Source organism: Aspergillus nomiae, assembly GCF_001204775.2.
Source record: "Aspergillus nomiae NRRL 13137 chromosome Unknown contig00354, whole genome shotgun sequence".
NCBI classification, from domain to species: Eukaryota; Fungi; Ascomycota; class Eurotiomycetes; order Eurotiales; family Aspergillaceae; genus Aspergillus; species Aspergillus nomiae.
In genome coordinates this window covers 1-14,260 of record NW_015378409.1, presented here as the reverse complement: position 1 = coordinate 14,260, position 14,260 = coordinate 1, and the positions used below count along the sequence as shown (strand labels likewise).

The following is a 14,260-nucleotide window of genomic DNA, read 5'->3' as shown; positions in this document are numbered from 1 at the left end:
CCAGATACGGCGGCCATGCTTTACATCAGAAACCATTTCGAGGTACTAATTACAGTCCAAAGAGGTGCATATAGAGGCCGTCCATGGCCCGAGAAAACAACCCCCATTGAATGAGGATAAGCAGAGGATATGCTTCATATTTCTCACGGACTACTACTGACGAGCTGTTTCATTCACAGTTCCCTAGCATCATTGATCGAATGTTGTGTCTACCAAATTATGCCAAGTTGACCTTCCGATTGAGCTCAGGGAAGGCGACCATAGCTGTCTGGTATATGAGGCACCGCAGGTCGAGCCAGCCTATAAACCAAGCATTCTTGCAACCATGGTCAAACGTGTGGTTTACTTTGACCAGGATTGAAGGGCCAGCTGGACCGGTTTTGGTCTACTAGTGTACTTCTTGGGGGTGTTTATGATATAAAGATGGGAGAACAAGACAATCCACATGTCGTTGAACTTCACGATTGTTGTTATTATGCTTCTTTGAATATACATCATTTGGGGGCAGTTTGTATACACATCTTTGAGCTCATTATAGCATCGGGGATACTGCAATCCCCATTCAAGCTAATATGGTCTTTCACTATGCTCTATATCGAGTGATAAAGCATACCTAGGAACAATCATAATCAAAACCTAATGCGTATCTTGTACCACCAATTCTATAAAAGTAACAATGAACTCTCTTGGAAGACCAAAGCCATCGACCTCGACAACTGCACCTTCTCAAGGTCAACAACACATCACCCCCAAACCCTCAGATATAAATACTCGCACATTTCTACCAGCTCTCACTCACTAACACACCCCACAGCCAACTCTCCTCTCAACCACAACCAAAACCACGTCCCTAACTCATACCAAACAAAGCCAAAACACCTACCCCTAAGAAAAACCGACAATGGCCACACTAAGCACACCCATCAAGCCCCTCAAACGCGCAACCGCCAGCCCCTTCGACGCGGAGCGCAAAGAAACCCTCCGAGACGCCGGGCTCAGCGTCGAAACGCACACCAACACGGTGGCGATCTACCTCGACATCGACCCGTGGACGGACCCCCTGGACCCAGCGGATGTGATTTTAGCATCTCGACGGGAACTGGAGCGGAAAATGACAATGGGCGAGGAGGGTTACGCCAACACGTCGGGCATTGTTCAGGACAATCGCATTCGGGTGTATTGGGGGTTTCCGTCGGAGGCCCAGACGGCGGAAGAGGTGTTCAAGGAGGCATGGATATACAATATGGCGTTTGAAGATGTGGCGGAGAAGGGGAAGAAGAAGTTTACATTCCCGGCGGTGTTGGATGAGTGTTGTCTGGTTGATGTTTTTGCGCCTGGGCGCGCTGGGACGGAGACTAATGTTTCTGTTACGGATGCTGGGTATTCTTCTTGGGAGGCGTTTCTCGCGAATGTTAAGCCTGCTTTTCCGAGTAAAGACAAGCCTGGAACTTATTGTGGGTTTTAGGTGAGTGGTGAATGGCATGGATTTTGTTTTGTTTAGATTAGAGTATCTCAGATTGGATGTTGCAGAACTCATTTCATAGAACTAGTGATAATAACAAAACTTGATGAGTGTATCCAAGTCACCAGTGATGGTGAGACTGCCACTCTATTGCTGAGTCTAACATAACATTGTTATGAAAATGCAGTCTATGCATGTCAAGTACAAAGGGTATCTTTCGTGTCTTCGTAACATGTCATTCTTCTTTCCCCTTCGTTCTCCTCCTTAGGTAAAGCCGTGATATCGTTGCTCGGAGCGTCGTGTTGACGCCCATCATCTTACTGTAAAAAGAGATTTAAGATCAATTGTAATGGTCGGCGTCCGTCGTTGGAATGCATGGAGCAAATTCAAGCTGAATAGCCATCAATTCGATTCCACCATCCGGTTGCGCAGAGCCAGCGCATCCATAGGCTGAGAATCACCGCCTTCCCATGCGGTCTTGATGGTTTTGATCAATCCCCAGACTGCGTTTCGGGCTTCTTCGCGGCTCGCCCCTGCATGGAGCATAGATTCGTACGGGGTATGCATGTGTCGAATATGAGCTTCCACTGCCAAATCAGCTTTGCGCTCATCTGATTTGGTGGCCGTGCGTCCCACTCGACCGGAGCCTTTGAGGAATGCGTGGTTGAGAACCGCCTCCAGAGATTCCGCGGGCATTAATGGGAATTGAGTGCGGAGGAGTTCTCGAGAGTGAGCCAGGTCTTTCTCATCGCGAAGCTTGACAGCGTTGGCACGCGTCTCAGCGGTCGCAGCGGCAGACTCGAGAACAGCGGCGTAGACGTCAGATGGGACACGGATACCGAGGGTCCTCTTCCCTGTCTTGTCCTGCAGCTGGTTAGAACCTTAATCGTTAACGGGGCAACATCATCCCTTACAAAAACGGTATAGACTGTGCGCTCAGATTCCTTTGTGTTTGTTCGACAATTGCGAGTCACATACACATCGCCCTTGGGTACGAACACATAGCCTGTGGCAAATGGTTCCTTTTCAAAACAGTTCTGTACGCGGACTCCCGTTAGCGAGGCTTGATTCTTACATGCACTAGCTGCTGACTAGGCAAGGGATAGGCGGAGGGGGTTCCAAAATGTAACCTAGCATTTAGTAGCGCAGAAAAGCACACGCACCTTTTCGAACGGTTCTGTCGAGCGGGGGATCAACCCGAACTTGGAATACTTCGAAGTCCGTCCCCCAGCTTTACGTTCTGCGTGGTTTATTCTAGTGTTACTACCGGCACCGAAGAGCCCTCCACGGCCACGTCTGCTCGTGAGACTATTTCTGCGAGCGTGAGCTAGGATGGACTGAGGCGATTTCGGCGGAGTAAAGGTTTTCGGATGATTCCTTCGGCGGCCCCCCAATCTCCCCGGGGCACGTCTCCGGGAGATTCTGTTCGCAGATACCATGTTCTTTGCAAATGGAGACTAGATAGAATATAGCGAAGATGAAGTGCGAGATTCGGCCTAATTTAGAAAGTGGCCACGATATGATATTCGTAATAATAGATGGTTCTGAAGTGCTTGCTGTTCTGGCCCCGAGTTCGGCTGCTATCATGGACTACCAACATCAAGGGATTGATAAGGGAGAGAAGGAGCGATGGCCAACACAAACGGTGAAACTAGAAGGTGTCGCCATGACGTGGACATGTAGCTTGACGTAGCCCGTTTAATAATCCATTTTCGGGGGTTAAGCCTCGCGGCATTCAATCATGGAGTAAGTATGGAATATGGATTATGCATCAAGTAGTATGCCAGATGAGCGATCTTCGCTTTTCTGCCCAAAATCTTCGCGTATCAATTCCGAGCGGTCACCGATTCCGCGGGGAACTGGTGGCTGAGGGCTGTGGCTGGTACGCATGCCTGAGGTGTCGGTGACATATAGGCCTTTGAGGACGTCATATTGGTCCGCAATCATTTGGCAGGTACAGGTCCAAGAACTCCACACTATCGAAACGAAGATTGGGGAGAAACAATGACATTGTCCGGCTCACTGAGATCCTATGTTATGCGCTCACGATGGTCAGAATTTCTACTGTTATTTCTGCGGGTTAGTATAGAGTATATCCTGAGGACTTAAATGCTACCAGCAGAATGGCCAGCCAATAACTGTCTGAAAAACAATGCTATAACCGGTCCCTTGCACCCTGAAGAACAGATGTACTTCATGAGAACTAGCCTTTATTTTCTAAGGCCCAGCTCGTCTAACTGATTCAAGTAAGAAGCACTTAACCTACCAGACGAAGTTTCCAAGGTGCAATTAGCTGACAAAACACGATTGGCAGCCTCCAACGTTAAGAAACCTTCCTGACACTGAATTACGGGCCCTATTCCTGTTTGTTGAATTACTCTCTAAAACCGTTAAAGCGACGTAAAGAGATCTGTTCAGCACCTTGCTCAACAGTTGAAGATCGACCGATCTCTACTTTATATTGGAAAGGGCTCTGCGCAATACATGTGGAATTGATCTTCGATTATTTGTTGTCAGTCCTGACCGCAGATCTCTGAAGACAGTTCCGAGAATGGCAGTAGCTTTATACTGGAATAGAAGGTGATAGAGGATTGGAAATCCCTCCATAGAAATTCTTTTTTCTTCTGGTCCATCTGAGGCTTATACAGAGCCAGCACGTAATGACCTACCTAGTAGTTATCTCGGTTATGTCTGACCACAGAAGCTCTGATTTTCACACTATAGCTTCTATTTTCAACCTTGTTGACTGGCCTTCCTTGATCTGACCGCCTGTTTAACAAAGCTACAAGCTGTGTGGTATGTGTCATATAGGCTGTTTTGTGAACGGCGGGTTTCGATGTTCTCCTCAACCTTATGTTGGGTATGGGACATTAGTTGGACACAACGTGCCAAGATTGTCAGCACGAAGATACTGTACTTTGATGGTCTCTTTTAAAGCTACTTTCCTTGCGGACTGACGTATCAGCATTCTGTGCATGAATGACACAACTTGAATAGTCGATGTTAGTGTTTCTACTGGCAAAAGCAAGTTGTGGCCTCGTTCCCGCGAGAAACGCTGGAAATTAAGCCTTGGTGTGTTCAGAGCGCTTTGTGGGGGTGCTTCATATGATCGTAGATACATCATTATGCTTTGAAAAATGGCAGATCTACTAATTGTACCAGGTTCTAGACATTGATGTACGAATAGTACGCTACGTACTATTAGATAGACGAATCCTTTGGGATTATCCTTTAGTTACAAGGAGCGAAGCCAGATATCTATCCCCTAGGGTTCGCCTAGTTTTAGAAATAAAAAAGGACAAAAGAAGTAAATACTAGCGCAACCTATCAATGAACCCAATCCTAAAGACGGGATACAATAATCCAGACGGCATAAACTGGCCATTGTCCTACAACAAGACCGTGAATGAATCACCAACAGAGGATCATCATGGATACTATCTATATCTAGAAGAAAAAGTTACGAACACCTCCGAAGCCACTACCTATCACACCGACACTGTGAATATAAACAGTGAAGACAAGAGAGCCAAAAAAAACAGATAAAGGGGTTAATATGAAGGAAATATTGCAGCAGCGTATTTCTATCTAAGTGCATCATTATATCCCCAAAAGCACATGACGCGCACTTCGATGATAGGGCCATGTGATTTGTCAAGCGTTGGCATCCCGCCCATGGTATCCCAAAGCAACACTGTCTAGGGGTGCAGCCCTAGAGGGGTAGTGGGACAAATAAGAGACAATCATATCCCCAGGAACCTTAACCCGCAGGGGCAATAGGGGCTCTGTACAAAGGACTTAATATGTACAGATATCAGATCTCAAGGATCTACCCGGCACGAGGGAGAGACATGTCGATGCAAGGTGAGGCGGGCACCTGCCAAACACTATGTGACTATGATCCAAAGTCTGTTGGTTCTTGACTATGTCTTTGGGATTTCAAATTTTGGTTTAGTTTCTTGTGAATCGTCTATAGAGTTTCCTTGGGCCCAATCGTGCATGTTGGAAGTTAATTTATGTCGCTTATCATGAACCACTATATATACTCCGGAACTTTGAACGATAAGCCATAGAGAGTTCACGATTGAGATTAGATCTTCCTAAACCGGACTTGTCCGAGCCGAATCCAGCCGCTTGGGAATGGGAATGGGTAATCGAAGCGAGAGGCACACAGTAAATGTTATGTTTAATATATTAAAATTTCTAAAGTATCTGGCAAATGGTAGGATCGATCGTAGACTGAGAGATGTGCCAAAGCATCTTGGTCATGGTCATTACTCCTCCCATCCAACTGTGGTGGCAGGAACGGGGATATAAATAGCGTTGTCGGTACAGCTGGCAACTTGACCAAAGTGGTATGCAAGATGATGATCGCCGAAAGAAGACCAGCAATATTGATCTTGGCAGATCGAGCTCCTTACCGATGGATTCAACTTTACTCGCCAGGCCAACCGAACTCGGGCAGTGGCGTGTTGAGAAAGAAGAAAGAAAGAAAAAAAGAAAATCGAATCAAGAACAGGTAGCCCGAGGTAGTAGGCAATCACCCAGGCTGCAGCACCGCCATGTCAGGGGTGATGAGCATTATTCATCGAGCGTATGCACGATGTACAGCTATTACTGCGGGATTACACCGCAGGCCGCTAGTTCGCTGCAGGTCCCAATGCTCGCGTGCAGCACTAGCCATCTTCGGTGCGCAGTGTTTGCTGTTGCTGTCAAGACTGAGGAGTGCCGACCGTGAGGAGAATCGCTGTGGGGAAGGAAATGGTCTGATACTAGCATGGAATGACTGGGTTTTTAGTAACTTCATTATTCAACATCACACCTTGGAGCAACCTCGGAAGGGGCATGTCAAATTTCCCTGGCGCATGCTGACGCCCTGAAAGTGAGTGAATCCAGTAGTAGTGCTGACCGGGAGTTTCAAGCCCCATCAGGCTGGCAAGACAGGGGCAAGTGGGAAAGTGAGAGTCTAGAATGTCGCCTCATGTCCGATCACCTGCAATGTGGTTAGGCCCAAACGGGTAATATTAGTTGGCGTCGGTCACGGGGGAAGGAAGGGCGATGAAATTGAATCGGAGAACTCGAAGAACTAGAATTAAATAGTCTTTTCCTTCCCTCCGTCCTCAATTAAATATTCCGAAACTAACGGTTGGAACTGTAATCACTAACGTCATCATTTGTCCGTTTTCTGTCAAGAATGCTCGTTAAATAAAAGTCACGACGCCTCTTCCGGGGAAAAAGGTGCCCTGGGTATTGATTTCAAGGAAACGCCGACGCGTACGAGCTTGATAGTAGTCGAAAGTACTGGATGTCGTCATTCGGTTCCATCGTTCTCCAGTTCTGAAGCCCGTGCGGGGGGGCCCAGAGCCGATCGAAAGAGGAGGCTGGAGCTGAAAAAATAATAACTACTAATCCCAAACTCCCAAAATTCCAAACTAAAAAAAATAAAAATCAAAAAAATTACCGGCCTGACTTTGGGGCGAGCGTTCACTGGTTGGACGACGGGTTGGAAGGGAGTCCGAGGGTCAGTCCGTCGTCGAGCAGTCGAACTACTAAATTGTCTACGTAGTCTTGGAGGAGTATAACTTCTGACTAGGGTCGCAACCAGGGTCAGTCTTGTCGTCACCGAATGGGGTTTGGATCGGCGTCGGACCTCGTAAGGAGTTTCGATTTTATTCAAACCTTATGCACTCTCGTTGTCGAGTGATTCTTTTTTGGATTCTCTCCATTCCTCTCCGCCACGAGAGGAAATACTAGTCAACCCTGTGGTCACGGAGGTGGCTCGTTTCATGCGGAGAGAAGGATATAGTAGGATATAGTAGGATACTACCTCACGGGGCCCAACAGGATTGTTACGGAGGACGACTAGAGCTCCAAAGGGCAAAAGAGGAGACGGGCTGCAAGTCAGACCAACCAAAACCAGCCAGCAAATAGATCGTGCTCGAGTGAAATGATGGAGCCCAGGCAGACGATCCACGGAAAGCCAGACGGCCGTTCCTTGTCTCTGGAACCAATGACGCTCCCAGACGGGCTTAATTCATCGAACATTGAGATCAATCATCTTGCGAAGATCACTTTCACTTTTGCATGTTTCCCTGGGGTAGTAAGTAGGGTTACGCTTTTCCGTTGTAGACCGTCGAGTCAGGTACACATTTTGCAGTTCCATTGTTCTTTTTGTATACTCTTTCCGTTTTCAAATTTCTCTTTCCTTCCGGTCATTTTGCTTGCTTTGTCCCACCCGCGGGAGAGGTACCGGTGGGAGTCGTAGTATCGGATGTATATCCATCGTACGTCAACTGTGTCTGGTAGTTCTGTACCTTGTACTCTGTAATTATTGTATGTACACTTCTCTGGACAACCATGGCAACTGCAAAAAACCACCCCCATTCACCAGACCCTACCCTACTCTACACAGTTCCAGAATTCCGAGTTCCCTTGTTATCCACCCATACAACAACATCTGACATACACAACCCTAACCTGGAGGAGAACGACAAAACCGAGGACAGTCGACTCATTTCCCAGGATGGCAGTAGCCTTGCACAGCTATCCATGTCTGCCTCACCTCTGTTCCTTCACCAACCAGTGTCGTCTCCACCCGAACGAGACATTAGCTCTTAAAGTGGAGGATGATCGGACGGTGAGGCTTTATGATTTGATTAAACCCGTATGGCTCTTTTTTGGTTGGCCGCAGCCTGATCGAATTATTACCCGGAACGGATTAAAAGTACCTGTACTAACTGTTATTTTCCCCAGTAGATCCGGATCTCGTTTTATAGGTATTTTCATAATTCATTAAATAAAAAAATTTGTAGTGCAAAAAAAATAAAAGAGGTCTCCATTCAGTGGATCTGCGGATACAAAAAAGAAAAAAATAAAAAGACAGTAATAAAAAAAAACCTGTCAAATCATTACTAAATTACCAACAGAGAAAAAGAAAAACATTCGAAAAAATCCCCTCTCTTTGCAACCAATCCTTCGGTCGAGCTGGATTGATATCTTCTTCCCCTTCTTTCACAACGCTTTTCTTCTTCTACTTGACGGTCAACTTGTCTCTGTTTCTGTCTCGGGTCAAAGAACAGTCGATCATAAAGGGCTTTCCAGGCCGGTCACACTGTACGCATTCCTCCACTCTCTCCCTTTGTCCAGGAGAGCTCCCATCAGAACCTTCCTACCAACCTTCGACCACCTTCCCACTCGCCCTATCTTCATTCAAACCTCCTCGCCTCTTTGTCTTTCTCCTGGGGCCGCCGATTACAAAGATAGAGGATTATGCTCTAATTTCCACTTCCTTTAATTTTTTTTCTCATTTTATTTTCTTTCCTGAGGGGTTCCTGCGTCAATTTCTTCTCTCTGAGCGAGGTGGCCTTCTAGCTTCGACTTCAATGAGCTTGTGGAGGCTTACATTCATCGGCCAATCGATCCCTTCCGAACCCCTCCACTTGCACATTCCAAACGGCTCCCAAATATCTGGACTTCGCCCCAGAGGGTTGCCTGGCAGCTTGTGTTGAATGGTTGCTAGGATCACAGCGTTGCTGACATGAGTTGGGATCACCCTGTCCACAGGTATGTTAGTCAATCTATCTACTCCCGTGCATAATGCCTTTGCCCCCAGGCGGGGCTTGTTTCTACACCCACTAGTTCCGTATCGATATACGGTGACAAATTCTGTCGTCTGGCCTAAATTGTTCCAACTCACACTGGATTTACATTGTGTTGTGGCACCCAATTGAGACGGTTGGGAAATTGGTTTTGTGGTTTGCGGAGCTCCAAACGAGCTCCGTCTCATTACTCCGAACAATGAAGCTGACCGAGCCTGCCATCATGTTCAGCTTCAGCTATCCCAACGGCGAACCTCAGACACCGACGAGGACCCCTCCGACCACGGTCTTCGACGATTCGGCCTTCCAAACCCCGAAGCTCGAATCGAGCTTCTTCGACCCCAGAGTCACCTGGGACACCTCGGATCCATATGCGTCGAGCCCAGAGTTCCTTCGAACCCCCCAGAAGTTCGGTCTGAGTACACCGTTGAATAACCATCTCCGACTGCCCAACACAGGCGTCGAGTCAGCCAATGGACGGAACCTGAAGGAATCGGAACAGGAGACGGACACAGCCAAGCGCATCCGGGCGGCCAAACCCAATGGGCATATTGAAGACGAAGGTCCCCGGACGGTGGAATCCACCAAATCGGCTGCCTCCATGCAGACCCCGCCGCCGAGTAGTGCTTCTCGGAGAAAGGTGACCGGGCTGGAAACTGTCAGTGGGACGGGACGACGGCCATCGGCCTCGAGTGCCATCGGTGGCCACCTGGAAACTCCAAGTCGTTTGATGGGAGCGTCCCCCAGATTGTTTGGTGATCTCCAAACGTCTCCGGACCCCTTCCAGCTGGCCGGGATCGATCCATCCGCGTCTCCTTTTTTTCCTCAGCAGAGACTCTTCTGGGATCATGACCTGGAGCCACAGGGAGGGGACTTGGGCTTGTCCGGAAGTAATATGGACTTCTTTGATTCCCATACGACTGATGCATTTCACATGAACCCAGCCTTCTCCCAGGCCCCTCACATTCCGCAATTGCCGTCGATTGAGGGAACCCTAGATCTACCGGAGTTCAACAGCAATACATACGGTCTCACCTCGGCGGCACCCACCGATGCGGCCCTGTTTCCCGCGCCTTTCTCGACCTCCCCCCGTATCCCCATTCACAAGGCTGAAGACCCAGCCATGTTTCTGAGCTCTCCGGCCCGTCGCTTCGGAGGGCCCCAGCCATCCCCGGACAAGAGACTTTTCTCAAGGCCGGGACGGCAGCCCTACCACCACCAGACCGAAGAATCAAAAAGGGAGCAGCTTCGACGCACGCAGAGTGTGCACCAGAAGCTGCCCACGTACGTCGACGACGATGAGGACGATTTCACTCCTCGACAGGCTCGACCGACGCTGACGCGGAGTCTCACCCAGAGTGCTCTATCCGCACAGCGTCCCGGGTTCGGTGGAGTGATGTCGTCCTCGTCTGGTATCCGGAAGAGCCCTTCGAAGAGATCCTCTCCCACCAAACCCCAACGGCAGCCACTACAGCGCTCCAATTCAGTCGCTGCTGGTCTGCCCCGGCGCTCCCAGTCTGTGGTCCTTCGGATTGGCAGGGACGGTAGAGCTAAGGCAGAGATGCAACCCGTCACCGAAGCCCCCCCTACCGGGCTGTCGGACCCTCTCACCGGGATGGACTTGGATGGTTCCACGACCGAAAGCGAATATGACTCGACCGAATTTTCGGAGTATCCCACCGTTTCCAGCCGGAATCCGTCGATGACCTTCTCGGACACTGGCTCCCGACCACACTCCAAGGGCTCCTACACCTCTACCGCGGCTTCATCCCAGTCCGGCCGGGGATCGCCTTGGAACGGCTCCTCTCGGGGTCTAGCCAGAAGGCCAACTTATCGACAAGGGCTGGATGACTGGAAGCGTACGCCAAAGCGGCAATCCATGATCCTGCCGTCCGACATGGCCTACCGCAGCGCTAGTTCGATCCCGGCACCCCTCGCTGATTCCGAAGAAGAATCCGGTGATGCCCAGCATGCACTCCGCAAGGTACTCCAGGAGAGAGGCCGCATTCCTCGGTCCCACACGGTCAACTTCGGCTCCCGGGTCAACCGATCCTCACGCTCCTTGGCCCATCTCCGTTCCTCACCACCCCGGTTTGGCGCCGAATTGGATCTCAATCTGCAGGCCCCGAACACGTCCCCCACGACCATGACGGATCCTGACCTGGCCACCCCAAGCACCGACCGATACAGCAATCCCAGCAATGGAACCAGATGTATCTGTAACTCCATGGACAACGGTGGCCACTTGATGATTCAATGGTATTTACCCTCTCCACGACGCCTTGCACGCAAACCAGGAAACTGATCTGATCTAGTGAATCGTGCAGCCACTGGCTACATACCAAGTGTGTCGGTCTGGAGCGAGCCAACCTGCCATCGGTCTACGTTTGTGTCTTCTGCACCCATACTCCTTCGCGGAGGAATCGCATCCGGGTCCCTGTCGGCAGCGTTGGCCATGCGCCAACGTCGCCATTGGCCCACAAATCCTATCGATTCCGATAGAAGAAATTATGACGATGAACCCCACATCCGCAGGCAAGCAGGCAAGCCATTTGTGTGCCTGTCATGGATGGATCATGACACGATTCGCGTCAGCTTTTCCCCTCGGCCCTCACGGATGAGGTCCCGAGACTGACGGCCACACTCTTTCTCGTTTTCCTTTTTTTTCTTTATTTTAACGGGTCTCCTTTGTTCGTTGTGCGATAACCTTAGACATACCCCCCCCATATTTCCTTTGAGACATGTGTTGGCTCACCATTGTACATTGGTGGCTTTGTTTTTATGCATCCCTGGTGAGATACTGCCGTTTATCATTTATTTCCTAATTTTTGTATTAATTGTCGGGCGAGCGGCCTACGTGATACCTATGTACTACTGTAACTAGTGACTTTGGACAAAATTAGGATGGCGCCCGTGGCCCATCGACTGGATAGGACCGAGTATTGAATGAACTGTACTTAATCACTGCCTAAGTGGAAATAAGAGTAAAGAAAGTGTGCCTGGCGGCTATTGTCGGATGGCGATCCGGACCTGAAATCCACCTGCAAAGGCGGTGACGGGACCCTTGCCGACCCTCTGCAATTGGCGGGCGGTCATTGGTGGACCTGGCGCCTTATCGGGCTCACCGCCTCCGATAGCGCGAGTGGTTCCTGTGAATGATTTTCTTCGTCTCCGGGTGACTCTTTTTCCCCCCTCGTTCACTCCAGGATTCCTTCTCCAGAGCTGCTGTCTTTGCCATCTGTCACACTCGCTCTCCGGCCATGTCCAGCTCCATTCCTGGCAATCGGGATCTCCCTCCCTCTCAGTATGATCTGAGTACATACTGGGGCCGTGTGCGACACTCGGCTGACATCGCCGATCCGAGGTATGGCCCCTCCGCCTCATCATGACTGAGAGCCCTGCCCGGGCTGTATCCAGCATGATGTGGTTCATGCGCCTGTTTGATATTGACAAATGTTCACTAGGATGTTGTTTGTCTCCTCGTCGGGGCTGGAGAGTGCGAAGCAGCTCATCTCCTCCTATAAGCAGAGCCATGTTCCCGCTATGACACCCGAGTTGTGGCGTGCGAAGAAGGTGGTCGATTCCACCCTGCATCCAGGTCCGTTGCCCACATGATATATCCTGAATCGGTCTAACCAACCTTCTTAGACACTGGCGAACCCGTTTTCCTTCCCTTCCGCATGTCCTGCTATGTCATGACCAACCTTGTGGTGACGGCTGGCATGCTTACGCCCGGGCTACAGGTATGAGTTCTTGTGTTACACAGCATTGTCGTCAGCTAACGGAAAACTTGTCAGACCACTGGTACACTTCTCTGGCAGATTGCGAACCAGTCGCTCAACGTCGCCGTCAACAACGCAAATGCGAACAAGTCCACCCCTTTGTCCTACTCCCAGATGGCCAAGTCATACCTGATGGCCGTGTCGGCATCGTGCTCGGTGGCGCTGGGTCTGAACGCCCTCGTGCCCCGTCTGAAGGGCTTGTCGCCCAGCACGAAGCTCATGCTCGGCCGACTGGTGCCCTTCGCCGCCGTGTCCAGCGCCAGCGCCCTGAACGTGTTCCTGATGCGGGGCGAGGAGATCCGCCAGGGTATCGACGTCTACCCGGTTTTGTCGGAGGCCGAGAAGAAGAAGCGGGAGGAGACCGGCGAGCCGATCCAGAGCTTGGGTAAGAGCAAGAAGGCCGCCACCATCGCTGTGGGCGAGACTGCGGTCAGTCGTGTGCTGAACGCGACCCCGATCATGGTCGTGCCGCCGTTGGTTCTGCTCCGGTTGGAGAAGACGGCTTGGCTTCAGGCTCGGCCCCGCATGGTGCTGCCCTTGAACCTGGGATTGATCTTTGCTACATCCCTGTTTGCCCTGCCGTTGGCGCTGGGAGCCTTCCCGCAGCGCCAGGCCATCAGTGCGCAGTCTTTGGAGGAGGAGTTCTGGCAGAAGGGAGGCAAGGACGGGATGGTTGAGTTCAACCGGGGGATGTAAAGCTCCCCTGTTTTGTTTTGCATGGTTGACGTTTGGGATACAGCTTCGTTTGGTTTCTTTTCTTCCGTTTCTATTACCCTTTTGATGTTGGCGCATCATGGACAGAAAGGCTCAGTCCCGTATATACAGGCTATGGATAGATTACATAGATATCATACATTCTCATTGACGGCTTATAGAGTTCAGATACTCCGCAAACTCTTCAATATATCCTCCATCTCCCCAACGCAAACCAGCCCTAGTCACGGTGTATCCACGGTAATCCCACTCCAGTAATCTAGAACCGGACAGCAATCCAATCCACATAGAACACTTCTTCCGACTAAGATACTCTAAATGGAAATGTCTAGTCGTGACCAGAATACCATACGCACATTGCATTTGCAATCTCAGTAGAAGAAAGACCCTGTACTCCATCCACAAACACAACCCTTGCTCCTCAGATATCCTCTACCACCGAACCACAAACCCAAGAAGACTAATACAACTACCACATCCATCCTTCCAATGGATTATATACAATCCCCAATTAAGACAATTTACCAAAATTTCCCTGAAAACCAGTCCCACCGACAGATACATTAATAGCTAAACACAACACACATACCTGACTCAACACCCCCCCCCCCCCAAAAATGACTCACCCACCCCAAATACTGACCCTCAGCATAAAAACCCACCCGACATCTCCTACAACCTAGACAATACTAATCACACATCGG

The 14,260-nt window shown here is 50.0% G+C and overlaps 4 protein-coding genes across 4 annotated transcripts; 3 read left to right on the top strand and 1 right to left on the bottom strand.

The window, feature by feature from the left end:
* Positions 1-901: 901 nt before the first annotated feature.
* ANOM_010083 (uncharacterized protein) lies at positions 902-1,465 on the top strand (the record flags this gene model as incomplete). Its single annotated transcript, XM_015555339.1, has 1 exon — positions 902-1,465. The coding sequence occupies one exon, from the start codon at positions 902-904 to the stop codon at positions 1,463-1,465; it is 564 nt and encodes a 187-aa protein (XP_015403267.1).
* Positions 1,466-1,864: 399 nt separating this feature from the next.
* ANOM_010082 (DUF2293 domain-containing protein) lies at positions 1,865-2,901 on the bottom strand (the record flags this gene model as incomplete). The annotated part of the gene is made up of 3 exons (XM_015555338.1): positions 1,865-2,326; positions 2,377-2,499; positions 2,626-2,901. The coding sequence occupies 3 exons, from the start codon at positions 2,899-2,901 to the stop codon at positions 1,865-1,867; spliced, it is 861 nt and encodes a 286-aa protein (XP_015403266.1).
* Positions 2,902-8,905: 6,004 nt separating this feature from the next.
* ANOM_010081 (PHD finger domain protein) lies at positions 8,906-11,719 on the top strand. The gene is made up of 3 exons (XM_015555337.1): positions 8,906-9,025; positions 9,292-11,319; positions 11,376-11,719. The coding sequence occupies exons 1-3, from the start codon at positions 9,000-9,002 to the stop codon at positions 11,560-11,562; spliced, it is 2,241 nt and encodes a 746-aa protein (XP_015403269.1). The 5' UTR covers positions 8,906-8,999; the 3' UTR covers positions 11,563-11,719.
* A 601-nt stretch (positions 11,720-12,320) lies between these two features.
* Positions 12,321-13,538, top strand: ANOM_010080 (sideroflexin family transporter; the record flags this gene model as incomplete). Its single annotated transcript, XM_015555336.1, has 4 exons — positions 12,321-12,424; positions 12,525-12,658; positions 12,709-12,803; positions 12,858-13,538. The coding sequence occupies 4 exons, from the start codon at positions 12,321-12,323 to the stop codon at positions 13,536-13,538; spliced, it is 1,014 nt and encodes a 337-aa protein (XP_015403268.1).
* Positions 13,539-14,260: the final 722 nt, after the last annotated feature.

Coding starts and splice junctions, on each gene's coding strand:
- ANOM_010081 (XM_015555337.1), top strand. CDS start 9,000: ATGAGTTGGGATCACCCTGTCCACAG. Junction 9,026..9,291: donor TGGGATCACCCTGTCCACAG/GTATGTTAGTCA, acceptor CATCATGTTCAG/CTTCAGCTATCCCAACGGCG. Junction 11,320..11,375: donor GGCCACTTGATGATTCAATG/GTATTTACCCTC, acceptor GATCTGATCTAG/TGAATCGTGCAGCCACTGGC.